The sequence below is a fragment of the Phocoena phocoena genome, chromosome 7 (genome assembly GCF_963924675.1).
Source record: "Phocoena phocoena chromosome 7, mPhoPho1.1, whole genome shotgun sequence".
Classification (NCBI taxonomy): Eukaryota; Metazoa; Chordata; class Mammalia; order Artiodactyla; family Phocoenidae; genus Phocoena; species Phocoena phocoena.
The window spans coordinates 52,343,829-52,368,697 of NC_089225.1; the positions used below are offsets into that span (position 1 = coordinate 52,343,829).

Below are 24,869 nucleotides of genomic sequence, written 5' to 3' on the forward strand. Positions count from 1 at the left end.
AAGAGACAGAGCTGGTTCTTTGAACAGATAAACAAAATTGATAAAGCATTAGCCAGACTGATCAAGAAAAAAAGGGAGAAGACTCAAATTAATAGAATAAGAAATGAAAAAGGAGAAGTAACAACTGACACTACAGAGATACAAAGGATCATGAGACATTACTACAAGCAACTATATGCCAATAAAATGGACAACCTGGAAGAAATGGACAAATTCTTAGAAATGCACAACCTTCTGAGACTGAATCAGGAAGAAATAGAAAATATGAACAGACCAATCACAAGCACTGAAATTGAGACTGTGATTTTAAATCTTCCAACAAACAAAGCCCAGGACCCGATGGCTTCACAGGCGAATTCTATCAAATATTTAGAGAAGAGCTAACACCTATCCTTCTCAAACTCTTCCAAAATATAGCAGAGGGAGGAACACTCCCAAACTCATTTTACGAGGCCACCATCACCCTGATACCAACACCAGACAAAGATGTCACAAAGAAAGAAAACTACAAGCCAATATCACTGATGAACATAGATGCAAAGATCCTCAACAAAATACTAGCAAACAGAATCCAACAGCACATTAAAAGGATCATACACCATGATCAAGTGGGGTTTATCCCAGGAATGTAAGGATTCTTCAATATATGCAAATTAATCAATGTGATACACCATATTAACAAACTGAAGAATAAAAACCATATGATCATCTCAATAGATGCAGAAAAAACTTTTGACAAAATTCAACACCCATTTATGATTAAAACCCTGCAGAAAGCAGGCATAGAGGGAACTTACCTCAACATAATAAAGGCCACATATGACAAACCCACAGCCAACATCTTCCTCAATGGTGAAAAACTGAAACCATTTCCTCTAAGATCAGGAACAAGACAAGGTTGTCCACTCTCATCACTATTATTCAACATAGTTTTGGAAGTTTTAGCCACAGCAATCAGAGAAGAAAAAGAAATAAAAGGAATCCAAATCAGAAAAGAAGAATTAAAGCTGTCACTGTTTGCAGATGACATGATACTATACATAGAGAATCCTAAAGATGCTACCAGAAAACTACTAGAGCTAATCAATGAATTTCGTAAAGTAGCAGGATACAAAATTAATGCACAGAATTCTCTTGCATTCCTATACACTAATGATGAAAAATCTGAAAATGAAATTAAGGAAACACTCCCATTTACCATTGCAACTAAAAGAATAAAATAAACCTACATAAGGAGACAAAAGACCTGTATGCAGAAAACTATCAGACATTGATGAAAGAAATTAAAGATGATACAAATAGACGGAGAGATATACATGTTCTTGGATTGGAAGAATCAACATTGTGAAAATGACTCTGCTACCGAAAGCAATCTACAGATTCAATGCAATCCCTATCAAACTACCACTGGCATTTTTCACAGAACTAGAACAAAAAATTTTACAATTTGTATGAAACACAAAAGACCCTGAATAGCCAAATCAATCTAGAGAACAAAAAACGGAGCTGGAGGAATCAGGCTCCCTGACTTCAGACTATACTACAAAGGTACAGTAATCAAGACAGTATGGGGCTTTCCTGGTGGCGCTGTGGTTAAGAATCTGCCTGCCAGTGCCGGAGACACGGGTTCGAGCCCTGGTCTGGGAAGATCCCACATGCCGTGGAGCAACTAAGCCCGTTCACCACAACTACTGAGCCTGTGCTCTAGAGTCCGTGAGCCACAACTACTGAGCCTGTGTGCCACAACTACTGAAGGCCGTGCGGCTAGAGCCTGTGATCTGCAACAAGAGAAGCCACCACAATGAGAAACCTGTGCACCACAATGAAGAGTAGTCCCTGCTTGCTGCATCCAGAGAAAAGCCCGCGTGCAGCAATGAAGACACAACACAGCCAAAAATAAAAAATAAATTAACTAATTTAAAAAAAGACGGTATGGTACTAGCACAGAAACAGAAATATAGATCAGTGCAACAGGATAGAAAGCCCAGAGATAAACCCATGCACATATGGTCACCTTATCTTTGATAAAGGAGGCAAGAATATACAGTGGAGAAAAGACAGCCTCTTCAATAAGTGGTGCTGGGAAAACTGGACAGCTACATGTAAAAGAATGAAATTAGAGCACTCCCTAACACCATACACAAAAATAAACTCAAAATGGATTAAAGACCTAAATGTAAGGCCAGACACTCTAAAACTCTTAGAGGAAAACCTAGGCAGGACACTCTATGACATAAATCACTGCAAGATCCTTTTTGACCCACTTCCTAGAGAAATGGAAATAAAAACAAAAATAAACAAATGGGACCTAATGAAACTTCAAAGCTTTTGCACAGCAAAGGAAACCATAAACAAGACCAAAAGACAACCCTCACAATGGGAGAAAATATTTGCAAATGAAGCAACTGACAAAGGATTATCTCCAAATTTATAAGCAGCTCATGCAGCTCAATATCAAAAAAACAAACAACCCAATCCAAAAATGGACAGAAGACCTAAATAAACATTTCCCCAAAGAAGATATACAGGTTGCCAATAAACACATGAAAGAATGCTCAATGTCATTAATCATTAGAGAAATGCAAATCAAAACTACAGTGAGATATCATCTCACACCAGTCAGAATGGCCACCATCAAAAAATATAGAAACAATAAATGCTGGAGAGGGTGTGGAGGAAAGGGAACCCTATTGCATTGTTGGTGGGAATTTAAATTGATACAGCCACTATGGAGAACAGTATGGAGGTTCCTTAAGCAACTAAAAATAGAACTATCATACGACCCAGCAATCCCACTACTGGGCATATACCCTAAGAAAACCATAATTCAGAAAGAGTCATGTACCACAATGTTCATTGCAGCTCTATTTACAATAGCCAGGACATGGAAGCAATCTAAGTGTCCATCGATAGATGAATGGATAAAGAAGATGTGGCACATATATACAATGGAATATTACTCAGCCATAAAAAGAAACTAAATTGAGTTATTTGTAGTGAGGTTGATGGACCTAGAGTCTGTCATACAGAGTGATGTAAGTCAGAAAGAGAAAAACAAATACCTATGCTAACACATATATATGGAATCTAAGAAAAAAATAAAAGGTCATGAAAAACCTAGGGATAAGACGGGAATAAAGACACAGACCTACTAGAGCATGGACTTGAGGATATGGGGAGGGGGAAGGGTAAACTGTGACAAAGTGAGAGAGTGGCATGGACATATATACACTACCAAACGTAAAATAGATAGCTAGTGGGAAGTAGCCACATAGCACAGGGAGATCAGCTAGGTGGTTTGTGACCACCTGGAGGGGTGGGATAGGGAGGGTGGGAGGGAGGGAGATGCAAGAGGGAAGAGATATGGGAACATATGTATATGTATAACTGATTCACTTTGTTATAAAGCAGAAACTAACACACCATTGTAAAGCAATTATACTCCAATAAAGATGTTTAAAAAATTAAATAAATAAATGCTGGAGAGGGTGTGGAGAAAAGTTCACCCTCCTGCACTGTTTGTGGAAATGTAAATTGATACAGCCACTATGGAGAACAGTATGGAGGTTCCTTAAGAAACTAAAAAGAGAACTATCATACGACCCAGCAATCCCACTACTGGGCATATACCCTGAGAAAACCATAATTCAAAAAGAGTCATGTACCACAATGTTCATTGCAGCTCTATTTACAATAGCCAGGACATGGAAGCAACCTAAGTGTCCATCGATAGATGAATGGATAAAGAAGATGTGGCACATATATACAATGGAATACTACTCAGCCATAAAAAGAAACGAAATTCAGTTATTCGTACTGAGGTGGATGGACCTAGAATCTGTCATACAGAGTGAAGTAAGTCAGAAAGAGAAAAACAAATACCGTATGCTAACACATATATATGGAATCTAAAAAATATATATATAACGGTCATGAAGAACCTAGGGGCAGGACGGGAATAAAGACGCAGACCTACTAGAGAATGGACTTGGGGATACAGGGAGGGGGAAGTGTAAGCTGTGACAAAGTGAGAGAGTGGCATGGACATATATACACTACCAAATGTAAAAGAGATAGCTAGCGGGAAGCAGCCACATAGCACAGGGAGATCAGCTCGGTGCTTTTTGACCACCTAGAGGGGTGGGATAGGGAGGGTGGGAGGGAGGGAGACGCCAGAGGGAGGAGATATGGGGATATATGTATATGTATAGCTGATTTACTTTGTTATAAAGCAGAAACCAACACATCATTGTAAAGCAGTTATACTCCAATAAAGATGTTAAAAAAAATTAAAAAGAGACAGAGATTTCAGGAAGGAAATAAAGGGAAAGGGGAGCCCAAGGAAACCCTAGATGTGTCCCAAAGGACAGAAATTTACATCTTCAAACACAGCTCTTTGTACAAAGGGAAAGGTGCCTACCAAGGAAGATGCCCGTGGGCTACCAAAAGCTTATTTCCTGTGAAGAAGTGCTACAGGGAGCTGGCCCAGTCCAAGAGCAGCACATACCCCTGTGCTGACCGTCAGAAAGACAGTCCAAAAGTGATTTCTTACCAACGCAGTGGTAGTCATCCATATCCGGAATGTAGCCGAGCCTGCACTTGCAACGGTAGCCCAAACCACCATTAAATGTTCTGTGGCTGAGGACACAGATGTGTTGACAGCCCCCATTGTTATCTGCACATGGATTGCTAGCTGGAGGGGAAAATGCACATGGTTAAATCTCAATTAGAAATGCATATTTATCCAAGACATGCGAAGCCATTTTGAGACCTGTGGGTGAAATGGGTTTGAAACTCCTTGGAGAAATCATTACTGGTTGCTGCTGAATACATCCACATTTAGCTGCTCCCAATGTCATCGTTGCTCTCGAATCTACTCTTAAACTGATGGTCGCAAAAAAAAAAAAAAGACAAGATTCCTGCAACTGGATAACCTTGGGGGATCTTTCCCCCCTATAACTGTAACAGACTCTGTCTGCTAGCCTCAGTGACTAAAATATAACTGCCCCCCAAATAACCTTAGTATTATTTTTTACCATTCAAAAAATAGAGTAAATAACTATAACTCACTGGATGCTTATTTTGTAGGACAACTTAACAATCAATGCCTCTAAGAGGTAAATATTATCGCAATTTTACAGAAAAGGAAACCAAAGTTCCAAAAGGTGAGACAACTTGCTCAAGATTATTCAGTGGTTAAATAGCTAAACTAGAATTCAAATCCAGATCTCATTCCCAAACCCTACATGTCTGAAACACAAACCAGTTTATACTTCCAAAAACCACTCTCAAAGCAGTGACATCAGGAAGTTCACTGTACACAAGGCTGTCAGAGCTAAAAATGTCTGCTTTTGAAATTGTCTTCTTAGCCTTTGAGTTATTCTTTAAAATAGTCTCTTCACCTTCTCGGGTAGATTAATTTTGAGAAACACAGGCAGGTATAATTCTGAAGCAAATAATAGAAATAATTTAGATAATAAAACTGGGTAATATTTTTGGTCAAGGGCAGATGTGAATTTAGTAGCTCATGAACTGATTATTCCATATAGGTATTTTCTAATACAGTATATACTTTCAGGTACAGTATATATTTTCCAATGACGTATTTGTTCCCTAGGATGACGGCATTGAAGGGTAGTCATCTGAATCTATCAGTTTAGTGGTTGGTTGGTTTGAGTTTTTTTAATCAACCTAATTACTTTATAGTCGCTCTCCATCCTAGCCAGACTTATCACTTAGCATTACAGTTTTAAAGTGAAATCTGTCTTTCTCTGAATTACTGTTCACTGATATTAAGCTTTCTTCCGATGTAGTCTAGTTTATTGTGTTTCTTTTCTTTGATGCATGAGCAAATACAGAAGAGAGCGGTACACACAGTCTAAACAGTCATGTCAATTTAAAACCTTGAAACAAACAAAACTTACTGTAAAATAACGTAAGTAACATAAGTACTATAAAATAACATTCAGTGTCTGAATCAAAATATTTCTTTTCTTTGATAAGTGACCAGCCTGAGAGATAACCAAACCCAGCTGACCTATGACAGACCCAATGCAAACCAAATAACAGGTGTCATAAATATACAAGAGAGAAGAAGGGAAAAAATAGCTCTGACACTACCTAAAATGACCACTTAGCATGTCATTTTCTTCTTCTGGGCCTCAGTTTCCTCGACTGCAATATTAGAGGGTTGAATTGGGAGATTCCTCCCGTAGAATATGGATGGGTATTTTAGTTTGGTTTGTTTGCTGCTCTTTCTCCAGCCTGTAGACAGGATCTGGTATACTGCAGGTGCCAATAAATATCTGTTAAATACACCTCTAAGTTCTTTGTAGATTGGGCATTTTAACTCTGAAATACATCAAGTTCTCCAGAATGCCAACGATCTGCAAAGCCAATTTCAGAGGGTTGAACTCTCTAGATAACCCATCATATATCTCAGAATGCCACCCAAATCTCATGAGAACCTTGAGAAAACCTTTCTACCAAGGCCAGTACCAAGCATGGTTTTCCACTGCTGAGGGGCCTACCATAGGGCTGCCTGAGGGCATGGTAAACAGTCACTCCAAAAGGCCTCAGGGAAGACCGGTAGTACAGTTGTGGGTCAGTCTCCGTGAACTTGTTTGCCTTCATTACAGCCATCTTTGTCCAATCGGTAAAGAACACATGATCTTCAAACAAGCTTATTGCAAAGGGATGAGGAATGTTTGAGCCTCCATGAATTACTGTCTTCCTGTTACAAAAGATATATACCATACAATTTTGATTAAAGGTGGAATTAGTTCCAAAAAAACAAAAGGTGGAATTAGTTCACGTAAAGGCTTAAAAAGCTAAAAACTTTCTTGCTACAAATATAGAATATATAGTCAAGATACATTTTAAGATGCAGGTGTTATTTCTGTCTATACTCGCTAGAAGGATTTTCCTATTGTCTCTTTGAAAAGAGCCTTGGCATTTAAATCCCAGTCTCCATCTTCGCTTGTTCTAGATCTTTTGAAAAATTACTGTTTTCCCACCTGCTCTTCATTCTTTTAAGGTTGCTCCACATATAAAAGGTCTAAGATGTGAAATATCATTTTGAAATTTGTAGGGGAAAGAGTGTAACAAGGGACCGGAAGTCTGGTAGACAACTTCAACACTTACTCCACGCTGCACCACTGACCATTTCTCAGCAATTAGGGAGCAAGACAGTGAGCTGGAGAATTCAACCCACAGCAAACACACAGACTCATTCCTGATGTCACTCCAGGGAGGGGAAAAAGCAGGGCTACCACTGGTATGCCTCTGTCTGACGAAACCGTCAGCTGAGCATATTTGTAGTGGAGGCAGAGTGCCCAGAGCCACTAAAATGGAAGACAACACAGGTAAGAGGTGCTAGGCAAGGGGAAGAAATCAATACTGCTGCCATGACTGCATCTACAGAAACAGTAATTCACTGAGGCCACATAAGTAAAGTGAGGTAGAGGACGGTACGTGAACAAACCTCTTTTCTTTTGGCATAGGAGAAAGACCTCAAAGAAAAATCACAGCAGCCCTGAAAAACTAAAGAGCACAATAGAGCTTTAAGAAAAGACTTGAAGATACTAACCCTGGGAATCACACTGCACGCGAAAAAAACAAAGAAACCCAAGATGGCACGTGAGTGCAAACTTTGAAACACTCAATAGTGACATGGTACATTAAAATGAATGGTTTTTTTTTTCATTTAGCAAATTCCAGAAGTCTAGAAGACTTCCCTGGTGGCACAGTGGTTAAGAATCCGCCTGCCAATGCAGGGGACACGGGTTTGATCCCTGGTGCAGGAAGATCATGCCACGGAGCAACTGAGCCCATGTGCCACAACTGCTGAGCCTGTGTGCCACGACTACTGAAGCCCGCAAGCCTAGAGCCCGTGCTCTGCAACAAGAGAAGCCACCGCAATGAGAAGCCCACGAACCACAACAAAGAAGTAGCCCCCGCTCGCCACAACTAGAGAAAGCCCGCACACAGCAATGAAGACACAAAGCAGCCAAATAATAATAATAATAATAATGAATTCCATAAATCTAAATGCCACCTGCTGGTAAAGCAAGAGGCAATGACTTTATGATTTTAGCTGTACTCGTGAGTTCTAGTATCTCCTCCATGTTTCTCCACAGCCAGCAAACCATTCGAATCTTTCTGAAATTCCATTGATTTTTATGTTTTACCTTAACCATAGCATAAAAATATTTAGACTATAAAATTAATGCCAAAACAACCGTGAAAGTGAAAAAAAATTAGGCAATTTCTCAATTGTTTTTATATGACTTATATGATTATTTTTTCATTAAATTAATTCCTATCCTCACTATGGGAACCAGTTTCAGTGACAATACGTCATAGCCTTAATACCCAATCACTTCATTTAACCAAGCAGAGATTGTTCTAAGAATATAAAATCCAGTGGCAAACTGTGATACCATCCTTACAAAATAGAGATAAAGGAGAAACCAAAACTAGAATATTCTTTTCATTGAGAAAACAATAAAATCACATCATTTGGAAAAATCCAATTGACTAGAGTAATTTTTCTTGGCCAAAATTTAAAGACCATGTTTTAACCAGTTTTTGAAAATACCAAGAGGATCTAAAATAGGTAACAATTTAATTAATTTATAGTGAGCTCTAATCCAACTTAGATGAAGGAAAAAGATATGCCATACTCTGCGTTCAAATATTGTTTAAATGTCTTTGAAGTATATCAGGTAAAGTCAGAATTTCTCATTAAGATTTGAAATATATATAAGAGCAGTATAAAACCCAATTAATTCCCACCAGATAATGTTAAAAAATAATAATAAAACTTATTTACTGGAGGGAAGATAGAAAGCTAAAAGATAAAGTGATCTTTGGAAACAAACCATAAGGGACCCAAACAAATAAATGGACTCGGAAGTTAATGAAAATAATGTGCTTCATCTGGGAGTGAGAGAGGGCTTGGAGAAGAGAAATCAAAGAACAAATGTTGTAGGTAATATTTAATGAGTGTTAATATGGAACACAAGCTAAAACTCAGAGCAGGTCACAACGTGCAATGTCAACACAAAGGTCATTCAAGTTATGTCAACCAACAAAGCAATCTTTTTTTTTTTTTTAAATGAAATCTGCTTTATTTATTTATTTATTTGCGGGCCTCTCACTGTTGTGGCCTCTCCCGTTGCGGAGCACAGGCTCCAGACGCGCAGGCTCAGCGGCCATGGCTCACGGGCCCAGCCGATCCGCGGCATGTGGGATCTTCCCGGACCGGGGCACAAACCCGTGTCCCCTGCATTGGCAGGCGGACTCCCAACCACTGCGCCACTAGGGAAGCCCCCAACAAAGCAATCTTTTAATCCTAGTCCTTCAGTTTCTCTCTCCATAAATTTTATGTATTTCCCCAAAACTTATAAAGATATAAAAAAAAATACTTCTTACCTTTGAATTCCATCATAAGTTACAGTCTCAATGTAATCAAACCGGGAGTCAACCCAGTAAACACGCTTTGATACCAAATCCAGGGTTATCCCAGCAGGCCATCCCAGCTTTCTTGTCACCAAGTCTTTACGGTTGGAGCCATCCATGAAAGCCCTTTCTATCTTAGGGGTCCCAGAAAAGCTCTGCCAGTCTGAGAAAAATAAATAACTACAAAAGAAAACCAAAAGATGAAAGAATCAGTTATTTTACAAGTTTACCTAGAAAATATTTTTTGAGATTGTATGTTTGGATCAATGGAAATTTCCTCTAGCTGATTAGAGAACCATGGGGGTTTAAAACAATAGAGAAATTTTGAAGTATTAAAAATCAGAAACTGTGAGGGCCAATCAGGAGAGTCAACAACTCCAAATAGCAACTATTAAAATGCACTAACTGGCAGGCAAAAAAAAAAAAAAAAAAGCGTATCTACCTTCTTAACTTCTTAATATTCTGCCCTGATCCCCGGCTCCATCCTTCACTTCTCTTTTTTACAGCCAGCAAAAAGGCTGTAAAAAAGAAAAAACTATCAAGCCATTTCCCTCCTTAATTCCTCATTCTAAGGCATAGTCTAGAGAACATATACATCATTTTCAAGGAAGGACAGCTGAAATCATGAAATAGAAATGAATAATCACCATTCACCAACACTTAAGTAGCCTCAAGTTCATCCAAGGCTCCTAAGACCCAACTGTGAAAATCTAGGAGAAAGCTAGTCTCCCATAACTCGTCTCAAATGTGAAGATCAGGAAAATTTTAATTTACACCTGGAGAAAAGTAAGCATTATCACTCTTGCTGGACTGATTCACAGTTGAACAACTTGTGATGAGGTGTTAACACTGACATCTCAACCCCAGTCTCTAACAAGAAATCACTAAAAGGGATAGATCTGATAGGGGATAGAGTAGGGTAATCAAATAGTTAGCTTAGAAACCACATTAGGGGATTGCAGATAGAGAGGGAACTTTAGGGGGCTTTGGGAGACCACAGTAAGTTAATGATCACTCAAGAAAGTAATGGAAAAATCCTGAAACAATGTGGACTTGCTTGACTCATAAAGCAGAGCCAGTCGCTTAGCATCAAAGCCAGGCTGGCTTGCTTAACAACAAAACCAAGTCAACTTGCTTACCAACAAAACCATGCAACAGAAGCATGAGACATGCCCCCAAACAACAAAACAACAGTGGAAAATAAGGTCTGCAATCTGCCCAGTGATGTCAACAAGTTAATGACCCCTAGGACATTCTCTTTGCACACACGCAAAAACAATAACTTATGGAAAGGTGATATTTCAAAGTGAAAGACCCTCATTGTACTGAGACCTGAAATAATTTCTCCATAGTGCCATGACAGTCCCGGAGACACCATGTAGGTTCAAAAACTCCCCCGCCCAACGTATAGGAGGAGTTAATGATGGAAGACTCAAAGAATGAAAAAGAAGGTGGTCTTCTCCCCCTCCCCTCTCTTCCTTTGATTATAAAAATGTAACCCGCTAAGTGCTCGGGGCAACACAACACTCGCCTGGCCGCTTGTAAGCCTCACAAGCATCCTATTCTAATAAATCACTTCTTATCTATCACTTTGCCTCTCGCTGAATTCTCTCTGCACTGAGACATAAAGAATATTCAGAGCCCCTCGCAACGCCACCTAGTGGTTTCAGATCTATCCCCTCTTTAAAACAACTTTACAACTTACATTAGAGTGATCATGTTAATAATGGTTTAGTTGTGACAATACTATTAAAGTCAGAAAACAGAATCCAATTTCTCAGCCAGGAGAATGTGGCAAACACTAAGAATAAAATTCATACCCCCAAAATATCACATATTTTTAGGACACCAGTAGGTGTGTTTGGACTGCATATCCTCAAATTGGATTATATTTAGCCAACTCCTTTAAAGCTTCTATGAAAAGAGATATGAAATAAACATGGATTCTAGAGTACAGAACCTAAAAGAAGTCAGGATTAACCTTCAGTTCTGCCAATGGATGTTTTGTGTACAGGGGGAGAAATAAAACTCCAAAAATGCTGGAATCAGTATGTTTTCACATAACTTACCCAACAGTTGGGTCCACGGCAATTCCTCTAGGATGTCCCAAATGTTCACTTATAATGGTAATCCGTTGGCTTCCATCCAAATTTACCATATCTATGCAGTTGACATTGGTCTCTACAACATAAAGTTTATTATTTACCCAGTCCACAGCCAGATTCTCTGGGTCTTCAACAGAAACATTGAGAACTTCTTGGATATCTAAACCATTAATGTCAACTGAAAAAACCTGAAAGAGAAACCAGAATTATTACACTTCTTAAGCATAATTCACTGGGAGCAGTTTTCCTATACTTCATTCCAGGGACCTATCTTTGTTGCACAAATCAGTCATTTGGATTTTTAAAAAAAAGAATTCATATATGGCCTTTCTTATGTTGAGGTAGTTTCCCTCTATGCCCATTTTCTGGAGAGTTTTTATCATAAATGGGTGTGGAATTTTGTCAAAAGCTTTCTCTGCATCTGTTGAGGTGATCATATGGTTTTTCTTCTTCAATTTGTTAATATGGTGTATCACATGGATTGATTTGCGTATATCGAAGAATCCTTGCATTCCTGGAATAAACCCCACTTGATCACGGTGTACAATCCTTTTAATGTGCTGTTGGATTCTGGTTGCTAGTATTTTGTTCAGGATTTTTGCATCTATGTTCATCAGTGATATTGGTCTATAATTTTCTTTTTTTGTGATGTCTTTTTCTGGTTTTGGTATCAGGGTGATCATGGCTTCATAGAATGAATTTGGAAGTGTTTCTCCCTCTGCAATTTTTTGGAAGAGTTTGAGATGGATCAGTGTTAGCTCTTCTCTAAATGTTTGATAGAATTCGCCTGTGAAGCCATGTGGTCCTGGACTTTTGTTTGTTGGAAGATTTTTAATTATGGTTTCAATTTCATTACCTGTGATAGGTCTGCTTATTTATTTTCTAATTCTTCCTGGCTCAGTCTTGGAAAATTGTACCTTTCCAAGAATTTGTCCATCTCTCCATGGTTGTCCATTTTATTGGCATATAGTTGTTTGTAGTAGTATCTTACAATCTTTTGTATTTCTGTGGTGTCAGTTGTGATTTCTCCTTTTTCATTTCTAATTTTATTGATGTGCGTCCTCTCCCTTTCTTCCTTGATGAGTCTGGCTAAGGGTTTATCGATTTTGTTTATCTTCTCAAAGAACCAGCTTTTAGTTTTATTGATCTTTGCTATTGTTTTCTTCGTTTCTATTTATTTCTGCTCTGATCTTTGTGATTTCTTTCCTTCTACTGACTTTGGGTTTTGTTTGTTCTTCTTTCTCTAGTTGTTTTAAGTGTAGGGTCAGATTGTTTATTTGAGATTTTTCTTGTTTCTTGAGGTGAGATTAAATTGCTGTAAGCTTCCTCCTTAGAACTGCTTTTGCTGCGTCCCATAGGTTTTGGGTCGTCGTGTTTTCATTGTCATTTGTTTCTATTTATTTGTTTATTTCTTCTTTGATTTCTTCAGTGATCTCTTGGTTATTTAGTAGCACACTGTTTAGCCTCCATGTGTTTGTGTTTTTTACAGTTTTTTTCCTGTAACTGATTTCCAATCTCATAGCGTTGTGGTCAGAGAAGATGCTTGATACAATTTCAATTTTCTTAAATTTTCCGAGGCTTGATTTGTGACCCAAGATGTAATCTATCCTGGAGAATGTTCTGTGTGCACTTGAGAAGAAAGTGTATTCTTCCACTTTTGGGTGGAATGTTCTAAAAATATCAGTTAAGTCTATCTGGTCTATTGTGTCATTTAAAGCTCGTGTTTCCTTATTTATTTTCTGTTTGGATGATCTGTCCATTGGTGTAAGTGGGGTGTTAAAGTCCCCTACTATTATTGTGTTACTGTCAATTTTCCCTTTCATAGTTGTTAGCATTTGCCTTATGTATTGAGGTGTTCCTATGTTGGGTGCATAAACATTTATAATTGTTATATCTTCTTCTTGGATTGATCCCTTGATCATTATGTAGTGTCCCTCCTTATCTCTTGTAACAGTCTTTATTTTAAAGTCTATTTTATCTGATACAAATATTGCTACTCCAGCTTTCTTTTGATTTCCATTTTCATGGAATATCTTTTTCCATCCCTTCATTTTCAGTCTGTATGTGTCCCTAGGTCTGAAGTCGGTCTGTTGTAGACAGCATACATATGGGTCTTGTTTTTGTGTCCATTCAGCCAGTCTGTGGAGCTCAATATCAATAAAACAAACAATCCAATTTAAAAATGGGTGGAAGAGGGCTTCCCTGGTGGCGCAGTGGTTGAGAGTCCGCCTGCCGATGCAGGGGACACGGGTTTGTGCCCTGGTCCGGGGGGATCCCACGTGCCGCAGAGCGGCTGGGCCCGTGAGCCATGGCCGATGAGCCTGTGCATCCGGAGCCTGTGCTCCACAGCGGGAGAGGCCACAACAGTGAGAGGCCCGCGTACCACAAAAAAAAAAAAAAATGGGTGGAAGAACTAAATAGACATTTCACCAAGGAAGACATACAGATGGCCAAGAGGCACATGAAAAGATGTTCAACATCACTAATTATTAGAGAAATGCAAATCAAAACTGCAAAGAGGTATCACCTCATGCCAGTCAGAATGGCCATTATCAAAAAAGCTAGAAACAGTAAATGCTGGAAAGGGTGTGGTGAAAAGGGAACCCTCCTGCACTGCTGGTGGGAATGTAAATTGATACAACCACTATGGAAAAGAGTATGGAGGTTCCTTAAAAAACTAAAAATAGAACTGCCATACGACCCAGCAGTCCCACTACTGGGCATATACCCTGAGAAAACCATAATTCAAAAAGAGACATGTACCACAATGTTCACTGCAGCTCTATTTACAATAGCCAGGACATGGAAGCAACCTAAGTGTCCATCGACAGATGAATGGATAAAGAAGATGTGGCACATATATACAATGGAATATTACCCAGCCATAAAAAGAAACAAAATTGACTTATTTGTAGTGAGATGGATGGACCTAGAGTCTGTCATGCAGAGTGAAGTAAGTCAAAAAGAAGAAAACAAATACTCTATGCTAACACATATATATGGAATCTAAAAAAAAAAAACTAAAAAATGGTACTGATGAACCTAGTTGCAGGGCAGGAATAAAGATGTAGACATAGAGAATGGACTTGAGGACACGGGGTGGGAGGGGGAAGCTGGGGCGAAGTGAGAGTGGCATGGACATATATACACTACCGAATATAAAATAGTTAGCTAGTGGGAAGCAGCAGCATAGCACAGGGAGATCAGCTCGGTGCTTTGCGATGACCTAGAGGGGTGGGACAGGGAGGATGGGAGGGAAGCTCAGGAGGGAGGGGATATGGGGACATATGTATGCATATGGCTGATTCACTTTGATGTACAACAGAAACTAACACAGTACTGTGAAGCAATTATACTCCAATAAAGATCTATTAAAAAAAAAAAAGAATTCACTGGAGACTTGTTATTTTACATCATGGGTTACTGGGGGCAGGGAGTTTCTTTAAAAGCATATGAGGCATATATAAAAAGTTGGGTTTACAAAAAAAGCCTGCATTTCTAATTCTTCGTAGTTAGAGAAAGTTTAATTCAATGTGGATTTCTTGGTGGAGAAGGTGGTAGTGGTTTGTTTTGATTTCTAGCTGTCATTAAATCATATCTGCTTATAATCCGAAGTCTCAATTTTTAGAAATGTTATGCAAATTATCAGTTAATTGAATTAAAATTTTATTAATGGTACAAGGAAATGTAAGGGAAGAAATAAAACTCCATAACTCTTTAGGAGTCTCTAAAATTTATGTTTTAACAATCTCCGTTGCATTACTCAAAGTTGAAATCAGATCCATCACACTTTCCAAATAAGAGAGCATAATGAAATTTTGGCTGTTAAACAAAATACTGTCAATATTTGTTACCCAATCCTCAATTACTGTTCCATTTAGAAGATGCAGGTAAAAATCTGATTTTTATCATACAGGAAAGCAGAATACTTTTTACATTTTAAATGATCAAGTTTCAAAAATTACTACCAAATATCTACCCAGTTTTGAAAGAATGTCTACTATTTCTTTTAATTAGGCTTTTGGACTCCATTTCGAATAAAATTAAAAGTTGCTCAAGGCTAATCCATATAATAGAGTGCTTTGTTTAATAGGTCACATGTAATACTATAGCTGTAAAAGGTGCTGATTAACATAAAATATCTCAAGGGCCTTTTTTGTTAGAAAACAAAGGAACTTTCCCCTCTACTCCCCTAAAAATGAAAAGCTATCAACACTTTGTGCTTGGAGTTCTATCAGCTCCCAAGCTACACTCCAGAAATTTCTATTTACCTTATCTTGCACAATGTCAGTCCAAAAGACTCTGTGTAGGTGATAGTGAAAATCCACACCCACAGCCGATCCACGATGTTGAGATTCTACCAGGATCTCAAAGGTGCTTCCATGAATATCACCCCTTAGCAAATCCCGACCATTGGAGAAGATCACAGAGGCCTCACCAACTATATGTGAAGAAGGAAGGCATTATCAGTCTTTCAAGTGAACAAAGATGATGAAGCAACTTACAACTATGTTTTCTTATTTGGTTTTAAACCTTCTGAGGCACACATATATGTCATTCTATCCATTTTCCAGATGGGCAAATTGAGGCACAAAGAGGCTTAATGAAATGTCCAAAATCACAGTAAGTTAGGAACAGAGTCTGCCAAGAACTTGAATGTCCTGATTGCTAGTTCAATGACACTGAGGTATCATCGAGAATCTTTGATGATGTGGGCACCTTACCCCAGGTGCAACCTTAGATTGTGTAAAACACAAAACACATTTTAAGGATTAGTGGGAAACCACTCTGTGAAAAACATGGCAATGGTGGATCCAAATTTGTTATACCCGTATACTCACAAGAATGCAAAATGAATAAGGTTATTCACTGAAGTCTTGTTTGCAATATCAGAGGGTAAGAAATAATATAAAAGTCCGTAAGTAAAGGACTAGTTAAATAAATTATACACAACCAAAACAATGGACTTTGCCACTATTAAAAAGAAAACTGTACACCTGAAACACTGGAAATCAACTATATTTCAATTTAAAAATACAACAAAATTTTTTTAAAAATGAAAAAAAGCTGTGTTGATATGGAAAGCCCTTGCAAATATAGTATGCAACATTAGGAAGATGAAGAATTGTATGTATAGTTTACCACCATATATGTAAAAATAGGATTGTGTCTATATTTGTATATTCTTATTTATGCATTTAACAATCTCTAGAATTAAAATAAACAGTGATTATCCATAGGAGAGGAGAAGTGGGAAACTAGGCAGAGGGGAACAGAGATGGTGGGGGGATGTCATATATCTTCTAAATAATTTTAAATTTTTGAAAACATGAGTATAATATCTATTCAAAAATAAATAAATGGTAAAAATCAGTTGTAAAAATCTAAAAGTTCGTCCACAGCATATCAGTATTTCAACACAAAAACAACTAGAAAATGGTCAATTCATAGATCATGTGTGCGGATAAGTTTCAGAAAGCCCCCAAAGGCACCTTAAACAGGTGTGAAAAAAACAATTGGAAAAAAAGAGTAAAGATCTTATTACCCAGAAATCCATGGTCACAAAAATGCTTTGGGAGGCCCAATTTTTTAAAACAAATTTTCATGACTTTTCTCTGCCACAGTACTGTTAGAATGAGGGCATTTTCACAAACTAATCCAAATTTAGCAGGTCCATTTTGAACCACTTCTAAATTTTGCACAAACAATGCCTATTGGTACTCGTCACCATATGGTAGTACAGTAATTAAAAGTAGGTCAAATGTACTCATAAAATTTATGTGATAGATGACATAATATTCCAGTCCCAAAGTGAACAAGCAACCAATAAAAATTTTTAAAAAACAAAAAAAAACCTGTTAATCCACAAGTTGGTCCCTAATAACCAAAGTATGAAATTAATGTTGACCTATTCTTCCAACAGCAGGAGCCACTCCTGATTTGTGGTAATAAAACCTTGCCATCTGCATCAATGCTGACATTTCTTTTGTCATCTGCTATGGAAAGAGGATAGTCATCAGAAGTTTACTGTTCAGAAACACAAGCGTCTTTAATTTACTCACAAGAAGAATTAGCTTTACAGCGCTGCTGGTGCTCCAAGATATACCCCTCTACACAGTGGCACTGGTGATGGCCAATTCGGTCTTCACATAGCTGGTCACAAACTCCCCACATCTGGCAATCATCAAAATCTGCCATATAGGAAATAACCGTTTGTAATCATGTTTAACAGCATTTCTGAAGAAAATCTTGGACAAGCTATACAGGAATATGGTCATGCCCCTGCCTGAGTAAGTACCCTCTGGGGGAAAAAAATAGGCATTATCATACTAGGGAAAACCCAAGGTTTTTTCAAATCTATGTAAAGGATAACTTTGCAGGTGATGCACAGCACTGCTTGGACACATTGCCTTTGCATTTCATTTGTTAATGCTGGTTTACAAAATATCTGACTTTTAGTGTAAATGCATCCCTTTAAAATTGTGCTTTCCAATATGATAGCCACTGCCCTCTGCAGCTTCTCAAATTTATATTTAGATTAACTCAAATAAAATAAATTTAATGATTCAATTTCCAAGTCACACGTGCCACCTTTCAAATGCTACATATGATTAGTATTTACCATACTGGAAGACACAGACATTCCCATCACTGCAGAAAGAACTGCCTTATATCCAGTGGCTCAGTAAGACACAAATCTGTGCCTGCAATAAAGTATCTGGAAAGGTCTGTTTACCCAGCTGCCTTTCCTCTGATGTCAAAAATCATAACCAAAATTAAAATCATTTTTAAGACATGAAAAATATATTCTCTTCTGATTATTCATTCATTTAATAAGCGCTTATTGAAAATCCATTACATAATAGAGCTCTGTTCAATGCCATAACAGTCTCAGTTCTACCATGTAAAAAGAGTTTCAATATAATTGACATATAAACAATACAGTATGCGGGGGAAAGAAAGTGTCTTTCTCAAAGATTATAAAGCTTAAGGGGCACTGAAATTGTCCTATCTTTGGTCCACCGGTGCCAAATATTTCATTTGACCCCCCAAGTTCACATCCACTCTTCACCCTCCTTCACCCTGCTCTCTTCCCTTGGAGAATGACCTCCACAGCCTAAACCAACAAGGTTCCCACCCCCCAGGGCTTCAGGAAATTCTCAAGTAAATTATAATTCCTGAGACCCTCAGGTCTAGGATTCTCCAGAATTTCTAGGATCCGATCACAGTTGCAGAGTTGTGAGTTGAGTTCTACCACACCTGCTGGATGGCCCACCATCTCGTGACTCCCCAGCAAGAAAGACCAAGAAAGTCCTGGGATCAAGATAACAGTTCCCGTTTACCCTCCAGACCAAGTATAACAAGACATTGACCAGCATATCTTTCATTCCAAGGACCGTGACAAAGAAAAAATTAATCCAATTTGGACATGACAAGATAAAAGGACATGTGGGTAAAAATAAAAGGCCCACATTTGATCTATGTCTCCTGTGCCCTCGCCTCAGCCCTAAGAAAGCACCACGTGAGGCTTCGCTTCAGCAGGAATAAAAGTACAGGACATTCGCCCTCAAACTCCCAGGGTGTCATGACCTCATTTTGAATGCAAGACACTATGACTATGTCTAAGGGTCTGGAGTCACCCTGGGAGCAGTTCTCATGTCAAAAAGAGGGTGAAGTCATAACTAGGAATTCTTGGGTGCAAATGCCCTTCCTATCACCTGGGCTACAAATACTTTACAGGTTTAAGTCAGTGTATAAACACTGTCACTTTTAAGATTCTATTCTCCATTATGAAGAAGAATGAAGGCTAATTAATATCCATTGTCAACCAAAGGGAAGACGAGAAAAATGAAAGGAGACCTGAGGTTTTCAAGAGACTAGAAAAGGTAGTAGAAACTGTAAAAAACACTAAAATGCTGCTTTACAATACTCCAGCCCATTACCTTGATCTACTTTCGTTTTTATTCTTTGTCCCCGCCTACCAACAAATACTGCTTCGAAAGTAATTCAAAAAAATGTTTTTGAGCATAGACCCCCTTGGACACCCTCTGATCCACCTGGCTGTGTGAAATCCCACCATGCTGAATGACCTTCCTGCTCTAGCTCTGCACCACGATGTCATTCCCTCAACAAACAGCGTGTCCTGTCAATCAGAAACAATCACCCCGGCAAACTGCTCCGGCAGCATGCCTCAGGGGCTCCGCTGCCAGGGCAAGGCTACCAGGAGCAGATGAACGGAAGGACCAAAAATTTCTCGTCAGGATTATTCCATTTTATTCTTGATGACCACTGAGGCATTCACTGGGGAGCCGGATCTAAGATGGTAAATGTTGTATAGGTTTCCAACACCTGAAGCTTCTGTGATGAGTCAGCCATGCAGAGGATTACAGCCATAAAGAGAGTATTCGCTGAACTTAAAAGACTTGAAACGCTTGAAAGAGCAGACTTAAACATTTCCCCTAAAAGCTCAGCTGAAACAAGTGTAACTGGTTTCGTCGTGTCATGTATTGAAACTAATGAGTTCTCTTTACAAAGAGGGCAAAATATAGTCTTCTTTGAAAGAAATGCGAAATCACTGTTAACCAAGCTTCAAAACTCAGAGGCAAAGGGTGCATTTGCCTAACTCCTCTTTGGGGCTGAGAGGAAAAACAGAAAAGCTAGTGTAATACTGAGAACATGGCTTCTGGTATCTCTACTGGAATTCCTTTTCTACTAAGAGAAAGCAGAGAGGCCTAGAAAACTAAGAGACTGGAAATCGGATTGGCAGCTGGGTGGCAGTAAAGGGGGTGGAGAAGCCTGACATTTGGCAAAAACACACGAGCAGCCTTATACCTACAGATGAGCACCACTCCGAGAAAAAAGGGATGCAGCCCTCGCAGGGATGCCAGGAAGCATAAGCAGGGGTTGCAAAGTCAGAAAACCACCTAACAAATAAGGACATTTGTGTGAAAAGTCTTTTTAAATGACTTGAATGAATCTGCAGTGTTACGATAATGATAATGATAATAATAAAACACAAAAAGTGTCCTATAATATCACTTAATGGTAGCTGCAGATCATAAATGTTTTATTTATAAAACGTTTTGAGACGATTAGAAATTTGGGAGCTTTCTTAAATAGTTCAAAGTTCTCTCTGAGTCTTCAGGATCTCTCAGGCTGATTTGCATAAAGCATTTAATCTTAACATGTCTTGTCGAATAGAGTTACTTAAGAGGAGCAATCAGATCCAGGGCAAACTTTGGGACACGGTCCTGATATTAGAAATCTAAAATTACCTACTTTGAACACCGCAAGAACAACCTCAACTGGATTGCTTTACCGGATATAAAAATCTTGGCATACAACAGGTAAATGAGCGAGCCCCATTACAATAGTTCTCAGTAACACTGAGGAATAGACTTTCTCAAGAGTTTGTAAACCAGAGTCTTTCTTTTTTTCTTTTTTCTTTTCTTTTCTTTTTTGGCTGTGCCACATGGCTTGTGGGATCTTAGTTCCCTGACCAGGGATCGAACCCAGGCCCTCGACAGTGAAACAGAGACCTAACCACTGGACCACCAGGGAACCCCCCAGAGTCTTTCTGACATTAAAATTTTTTCTGACTATGAGGAAATTATTAACATCAACCATAATTAAGTTGGAAGCCATGAGCTGAGACTAAAGACTGAATAACTTCATTAAGTTTATCCAAATTCAATATTTTGGGCCAAATTATATTAATATTTTAGAAATTATTTCAGAAGAAATACTTTTCTAAAAGTATTTCGTACATGTGCTATGTTTTTTTTCATCCAAAAAGCCCTAAAGAATCTCAAATTTCTAAGGAGTATCTAAAGAACACAGATATCCTGGTAAAATTCTGAATCATCTATCTTTTGAAGATCCATAGATGAATACTTCATAGTAATGAATTGTTTCAGTTGCCTTCCAGATGCCTTTTCCCAACACCAGTGAAAACCCCTGTGGTCACTTTCTGCTAGTATGTCTGTTGTTCACATAACAAAAGTTAGAAAGAAGGAAAAAGAAATCAGATCATTAAAAATTCATTGTTCAAACCCTAAAAAACTGAAAATTGATGATACTTGGCCATGTCTAATTCTCCCATCATAAGAACCCCTTCCTAATCACAGTGGGGTGCAAAGCTGGCTTACATCAAAATCAAAATTTTCCCAGTAGGAGAAATCATTCTTATCTTTCAGATAGGAAAGATGTCAGAAATATTTAGTGCACTGGTGTCTAATTCAATGCCACCCACTGGATGGAAATAACATGATAGAGTTTGTTCTTCTTTAGTATTAGCTTCGAAAATCAATGGAATTAACAACCAGCACAGCATGGGCACTGACTGGTCAGTGTGGTCAGTGGATCAGTGACCTGGTGACCCTCTGTTGTGTTGGGTGACCACTCTTTAGTTCCTGGAACCTGGGAAGGTTTGGACATCCTGGGAAGAGGCCAGAGGAGCAGGGTAAGGTACTTGATGGATTCAAGACAGCAGCTATTTACCAACTACATGGAAGTATTTCAGTACAGTCGACCTTGGCATTCTGCAGGGGTCGGTTCCAGGACCCCCCAGGATACCAAAATCCAAAGATGGTCAAGTCCCTTATATTAAATGGTGTAGTATTTACATATAACCTAGACACATCTCCCTATATACTTTAAATCATCCCTAGATTACTTATAATGCCTAATATCAATACAATGTAAATGCTATGTAAATAGTTATAAATACAATTTAAGTGCTATATAAATAGTTGCCTGCACACAGAAAGTTCAAGTTTTGCTACTTGGAACTTTCTGCCTTTTTTTTTTTTTTTTTAATCCCCAGTTGATTTGAATCTGAAGTTGCAGAATTCACGGATAGGGAGGGCTAACTGTATTTAACAAGTATGGCCATATCATTTCTGCTTCCAAGTACATAAAACACAAATACACAAAACACCAAAAGACTACCTCCATCATCGGGTGGTAGAAAGATATACACATCGCAAGTCAACTCACTCATCACACAACCACTCTTTCGCCTTGAGTGCCTCACAAAAGCTCCTCAGAGTTAAAACTCCATTCTGTCATGTTTTCGGTGAGGACCGTGTTGCTCTTTGTTAATAGACATTCCTATCCACAAGTACAAACTCCGAGATGTTAGAGGGCATGGATCCCACCAGTGGCACAAGCACCGTGATGAAAGACCAGGCCCTCCCACCTGTCACTTACCGACACAGTTATGGGTGCTATTTTCGTTGACAATAAAACCTGAGGGACAGTAACACATCCCGCCAGCTGGTGACTTGTGGCATTGGTACTCACAGCCTAAGAACGGACACAAATCCACATCTAAACAGAGAAAAACACTTGGTGAAATGAACGGTGACCTCTGGACAAGGCTGATTTACAAGAAGTAAGAACTTCTTCTTTCAAAAGTAAAAGCTCAGTAAGCATGCAGCAGCCACAGGAAATCTGTCACCATTCAAGCCTTCCTGCAATACAATGCAAGAAAAAGCTCGGGAGGAGATATGGAGATACAGGTATATGTATAGCTGATTCACTTTGTTATAAAGTAGAAACTAACATACCACTGTAAACCAATTATACTCCAATAAAGATGTTTAAAAAATTAATAATAATAATTTTAAAAAGCTCAGCACATAGTAACTAACTATAAGCACAAGCCATCAGAAGTGCTGTTTATGGAAAAATCTGGTCATAAGTCTATCTTTGTGTCAACATCATAGAAGGAAATTCCCAAGAATTCCCAAGTCACTGGACACTAAACACTAAACTCTTAACTTTTAACACTAAAAAGTTAATTAATCATGGCTAGCTTCAAGTGGTGGAATTTCAGGTGACTATATTTTTCTGTTAATTTTAGTTTTCTAACTTTTGTACTATGACTATTTAAAAGGGTCCCCAAATGAAATGCCAAAAAGAAGCCATAGAAGTCTCTTTTTTCCAGGGAAAAAAATCCCCAAAACTTTAGGGTTATAGTTAATGGCCACTGCTAGGCAACTACTAGATAATTTAGAGAGAGTGCTATTGATAAAATCAAGGTCATGAATTATATTTTCTTACAGGAAAGTCAGTTGTCCACAGAATTGATGGTTGATGGTGGGGGAATATTCTACAGCCACAGGGGGAAAAAAGAAACACTGACTCAAAAGTACATATCCCTGAAACCAGAAGCTTCTTGGAGTATATCCAGACAACACTTTTTCCATAGGTATAAGCCAGGGAATAAAATCTCCAGAACACTTTAGAGTCATCACAATTACCATTAAATCCATTCTTCCTGGGAAGGGGGAGAGGGGAGTCACAAATATTTTTAAGCTCCTCCCATCAAGAGACGGAGTCTATTTCTTCAATGCGTTGAATCTGGGCTTGCTGTGACTTGTTTTGGCCAATAGAACACTCGGCAAACATGACATAAGCAGAGGCTTAAAAGAGTTTCTAGGGCTTCCCTGGTGGCGCAGTGGTTGAGAGTCCGCCTGCCGATGCAGGGGACACGGGTTCGTGTCCCGGTCCGGGAAGATCCCACATGCTGCGGAGCAGCTGGGCCCGTGAGCCATGGCCGCTGAGCCTGCGCGTCCGGAGCCTGTGCTCCGCAACGGGAGAGGCCACAACAGTGAGAGGCCCGCGTACCGCAAAAAAAAAAAAAGAGCTTGTACACTGGGGTTTGCCCTTTCCACCACCATGCAAACAAGCCTAGACTAGCCATGCTTTTACTGCAGCATCCTGAGATGTGAGTGAGCTAGCCAACCCACAGAACTGTGAGAAATAATAAATGTTCGCTGGTTAAAGCCACTAAGTCGTGGGACTGTTCGTTCTGCAAACACCAACTGACAGTCTCTGTATTTGGCAATCTGTTATAGAGAAACAGACACACCTTTACCTGAAAGATGCCCAGATAAATTTCCATACTCACCACAGTGTTGTCCTACAGTGATATTGCTTTCATCTTCTCCTTCCGGACAATCTGAAGTCCCATCACAAACTTTAGTAATTGGGATGCATTTTCCAGACTTTGGACAAGCCCATTCGTTTGGGTAACATTCATAAGTACGGTTAATTCTGCTTTCTGTGGGGAAAAAAGAGAGTTACTACAGGCCACATTAGAGGCAGAGCCAACTCTTTTTCAATACATGGTTAAGAGAGGATAGAGATCAGGTAGACAAGAAGTCTACAAATGACCTATATTTCACAGTAAACTAGTAGTTTCTAACTCTACAACTGACCTTTTATTGAGATTCTAAGCAGTGGCAAATGGCATTAAGTTCCACTCCCAGCCAGATAAGAGGAGGAAGCAGAAAT

The 24,869-nt window shown here is 38.8% G+C and overlaps 1 protein-coding gene across 1 annotated transcript in view; it reads right to left on the reverse strand.

Annotated features, from left to right (window-relative positions):
* Positions 1–24,869, reverse strand: part of LRP2 (LDL receptor related protein 2) — a 178,405-nt gene that overhangs the window by 114,225 nt on the left and 39,311 nt on the right. Inside the window, exons 9-16 of the mRNA XM_065880144.1 lie at positions 24,484–24,636; positions 22,779–22,898; positions 17,630–17,758; positions 15,839–16,008; positions 11,532–11,755; positions 9,436–9,642; positions 6,531–6,733; positions 4,553–4,693 (exon numbers count right to left, since the gene is read on the reverse strand). Coding sequence (XP_065736216.1) covers positions 4,553–4,693; positions 6,531–6,733; positions 9,436–9,642; positions 11,532–11,755; positions 15,839–16,008; positions 17,630–17,758; positions 22,779–22,898; positions 24,484–24,636 — 1,347 coding nt within the window. The remainder of the gene's footprint in view (positions 1–4,552; positions 4,694–6,530; positions 6,734–9,435; positions 9,643–11,531; positions 11,756–15,838; positions 16,009–17,629; positions 17,759–22,778; positions 22,899–24,483; positions 24,637–24,869) is intronic.